At 58.6% G+C, this 4,198-nt stretch overlaps 1 protein-coding gene across 1 annotated transcript in view; it reads right to left on the bottom strand.

The window, feature by feature from the left end:
• Window positions 1-4,198, bottom strand: part of SH3GLB2 (SH3-domain GRB2-like endophilin B2) — a 16,910-nt gene that overhangs the window by 1,408 nt on the left and 11,304 nt on the right. The window contains exons 5-6 of the mRNA XM_010145689.1: window positions 1,309-1,398; window positions 710-810 (exon numbers count right to left, since the gene is read on the bottom strand). Of these exons, the coding sequence (XP_010143991.1) occupies window positions 710-810; window positions 1,309-1,398 (191 nt within the window). The remainder of the gene's footprint in view (window positions 1-709; window positions 811-1,308; window positions 1,399-4,198) is intronic.

Here is a 4,198-nt window from a genome sequence, read left to right as displayed (position 1 = left end):
GTGTTACTAGTTAGCCCAACGGTTCCTCAGGAAAGGACGGGCGTTGTGGCTGTTACACTGGATGCCACACCTGGAGGCTCCCGGGCTTTGGGGCTCTCTAGGAGGGACAGGACTGGGGCTCAGTCTGGTGTATCTGTCCCTGCACCGAGGCAGAGCAGCTCTGGCCCTTGCAGCGGCCGGCTGAGGTGGGGAGTGCTCAGGCCAGCCCTGTGCAACGCGTTACTTACATTTCTCCTTTGGAGCTGCAAGCATGGAAAAGAAGGGAACAGGAGCAGTGAGTGAGCACACAGAGGCAACAGCCCCTCCCGGGTCAGGCCACCGCGCCGCTGTGACAGGTAACAGCAAACAGCCCTGCTGTGCCCGCGGCGCGCGCGGCCAGCAGCACAGAGCCCGTTCCTGCTGCCGCTGAGCCCGCTCGGGCCCGCTGCCTGGCAACAGGAGTTTGTCTCCCATGGGATTTCACTCATTTAGAGGAAGAATGTTTGAACGCTCGTGGCCGTCATGCTTTGAGAGGAATGTACAACCCTCCCCAGATGAATCCAATGGCAAAGCCCAGAGTAAGTGCACCACTACCAGGACTGCTCACCATCCCGTAAGCTCAGAAGCAACGTTGGAGCTCTATAACTTCCACCCAGGACGATTCTGTGGGATGGGGAAGGAGGCCTGAGCTAGGGGCCCTTGGAGAAGTGAAAGCCATCTCTGGACTCACCTGCCCAGCTGCTGCTGCAAGTCCAGCATGTATTGGTAACACTGGGCGTAGTAGTTGGTCTGAGACTCCACAAACTCGTGCAGACAGCGAAGATGATTCACCTGGAGGGAGAAGGATCATAAGCTGGTCTGCGGTTGGTTGCCAGGCGCAGGAACTCCCTTCGTGCAGCTACTGCCCACCCCCCCGGGCAGCGGGCCTGCGCAGGGCAGCGGTTGAGTTACTGGCTTTGCTTGAATACGCTCATTTGTTAACTTGGGAATGTTGCATGGGCCCAAGGGTGATCTGGGAGGGGAGCTGCTCCTGGCACTCTAGCTGTGCCCATGTGCCCAGCCCACAGCTCCAGTGAGGGTATAACAAGCTTTTTTTCTGGCTCAGCAGCATTTTGAGGACTGCAGGACTGCAGTGCCACGGTGGCACTGCCTGTGCTTCGTTGGGTTTTTAGTTGGAGCATTCCAGGTGGGTGCTGTAGCACCCAAATTCATGACCTCTTCTACCTCTACTCCCAAGGCTGGGCTCCATCCTGCTCTTGGCATTCTTCTAGGAAGGAGCCAAGAGCCCCTGCAGTCCCTGTGCCCCCTCAGCAGCCTGGGAAGACTCACGTGTGTGCTGCTGATCCCCTCCAGCAGCAGACGGGTCACCTCTGCCTGACGGTCAAACTCGGTCTGCGTGAGCCGCAGCTCATGTTCTGCCTGTGGAACAGGACAGGGTGTTTAGGACAGCATACGGCAAGGACCTCCCTTCTGCCTCTGCCAGGGAGAGGCAACACCCACCTCCTCCACCACCCGCCTTCGGCACTGAGTGTGCTGCTGGCTCCGTAGGGTCCGCGTGTGGCTGGGACACGGAGCACCAGGCACGAGACTCCCTGGGTGAGGGTCCCAGTGGCCTCTGTTTGTATTTCAACGTGATTCCTGCTTGATCCTGCACCGGATCACTGCAGGTCGTGGAACAGCAGCTCCAGACCAACGCATCAAGCTAGGGAGCCCCTGCTCCCACAAGACTAGAACAGGGTGATGGAGAGGCTTTGTTAATCCTGAGGGATGGAGAGCTGGTCCCGTACCAGCACCCCCTCTCCCTTTTAACCCCCTCTCTCTGAGCCGCTAGGCACGGGCATGGGACAGCCTGCCTCGGTTTCTCTCCAGAAGTGCAGCTTCTGCCCGTGTCCGCTCTCTCGGCACGGAACAAAGGCTGAGGCCAGGGAGCATTTACCAGACTGCTGCTACTCACTAGACCTCTCCGCAGCGGGGATGAACATCCCAGCGCAGCTCCTACCCAAGGCCCTCCTGCGCAGCCAGTTACCGATTCTGAGCTCAGAGGAGTTAATCGCCGGTGCAGATGGCAGCTCTGCAGCCGACAGTGGGAATTCAGAGACAGACGGATACTGGAGACCCTCTGTACCGAACAGACGGAAATCTCTCCCCCTCCAGCCATCACATATTTACACTCGGGTGGTTTTGCAGCACTGGAATACCCAGGTGGGTCCTTGCGAAGAGCTCCAGAGGTGCTGGAGCAGCCAGGTGCTCTGGTGCCTGCTCTGCCCTCCCGCTGCCCCAGGGAAAGGGGTGACAAACAGGCATGTTTGACCTCCCCAGCCCACATCACTCCTTAACGCCAAGCAGAACGTGCCAGTTCCGTCTCGTGGAGTGACATCCACTCAGCTACAGCTTGCTGGAAGTAGTAGGGGTTCCACGTCCTTCTCCAGGAGGGAGCAGCAGGAGGGCTGCCTGCCCTGGTGCAGGGGTTCCTGCCCGGCACCAGTTCTGGGGAAGAGCTCCTGCTGCTGCTTTGGAAATGCCCTGATCATCCTGGCACAGGAGCGGCTTGTCTGGGACTGACCCTAGAGACTAATCCAGACAGGCCGAGGGTCTCAGAGCAGAGGCCACATCACTGGCGCTGGTCACCCCAGAGGAGACCCAGCTGCACCTCTCATCTGGCAGCACCGTTCCCAGTGCTCTTGTACAGCTTGGCTGGAACAGAGAAATGCTTTGACCATCTTTTAATCAGATTTGTCTATTTTAAGCTACAACGGATCTATTTTCTTGCATCCTCTGTATGAAAGGGATTATTTACAGCAGAGGGGGAATGCAGCAGGAAATACCAGCGCAACGCCTTACCAAGCACCCAGAGAGTGCTGCTCCAGTGAGCTGAGCAGGGACTTCAGCAGCAGCAGAGCTACCTGAAACTGGTGACGGGCAGACCCAGCTCCGCGTGGCACTGCCTGGGGTGTGACCCATGGCCTCTCCCTGCTTGCTCTGAGCAGTTTCCTGTAACGCCCGCACGGACTGTGACCTGGGAGATCCCTTCCAGTCTTGTGCTTCTCCAAGACATGGGGAACTTTGAAGGTTACTGACAGGCTTTACCCTGGTTGGATAGACCAAAGCTAGAGGACCAGAGCCGGGCATGCCTACAGCTGACTGCGCTCAGTTTATCTGCTGGAGGGGCTGAAGGGTTTAAAGGACAGGATGAGCCGGTTCAAAAACAGCCAGTCTGCCCTGATGATGCACTTAGAGTAAGGCAGGAATAAGTTGCCATCATGCACCGCATGCAGGACCGTGCCATTCTACCACCCTGCGGTTCAGGATCCAGAGCTCACGTCTGCTGGGGGTGTTTGAGGTAGGAAAGGCAATGGGATCCCAGGTGTCTCTGGAAGCCCCATTCCATGCCGGAGCTCCATCCAGAGCTCACCCTGGTCTCTATTCCGCTAGCAACCTTCCACCCATCTTCATGGATAAGTCACGCTCCCCCTTGCAGAGCCCAGAAGATAAACAAGATCTGGGACTTTGTCCCTGTGGATCCACTCAGAAGGGTGAGTGCAGCTCACCCAGATGGGATCCACTTCACAATAGGCTCCAGTCCTCCCACCCTGCCCTCCTGACAGAGCTGTTCCCTCCAGCAGCTGGGGCTGTTCGCGGGGAAACCCTCAGTCCTTGCTTCAGCTCTGCTCAGAGCTCCTGCTCGGACCCAGGACAAGCAGGCAAGGGGCTACGGGAGGCTAACGCACGGCACATGCAAGACCGGAGCAGGCAGGGCCTTTGCCGCAGGAGCAGAGCTGAATGGCATCACCTCTGCTCCCGGGACACCGGTGCAGGGTCCCGAGCCACCGCTTACCGCACACAAACACGCGCCTGGTTCACCTGGGAAGTCTCTCGCGCTGGGTGCAGCCAACTGGGCGCAGGCTCTCCCTAAGCCGCTGTCAGCCGCACTGAACCTTACGGCCGCAGGGTCAGGACCGGGGCTGACCACACAGCACCCCTGTGGGCGGGAGGCACCCCCCGCCCCTAACCTCCACCTGCACGCCCAGAAGGTTTGAGCACAAGGTCAGCCGGGTACTTACTTTTTCCACCTCGTCGCTCCAAAGCTGTAGAGGGGCCACAGAGCAACAGGAAAGGAGATCAGTGTTGGAGACGTCGAGAAGCACTCAGCATTAACACCAATCGGCAGGGATGCTCCGTGGACACAGCAGGCCAGCTCCGGGGACAAGCCAGCCCTTCA

The sequence above is a fragment of the Buceros rhinoceros genome, unplaced genomic scaffold (assembly GCF_000710305.1).
Source record: "Buceros rhinoceros silvestris isolate BGI_N320 unplaced genomic scaffold, ASM71030v1 scaffold7631, whole genome shotgun sequence".
NCBI classification, from domain to species: Eukaryota; Metazoa; Chordata; class Aves; order Bucerotiformes; family Bucerotidae; genus Buceros; species Buceros rhinoceros.
Note: the sequence above shows the minus strand (reverse complement) of the source record. Positions and strands in the feature narration are given on the sequence as shown.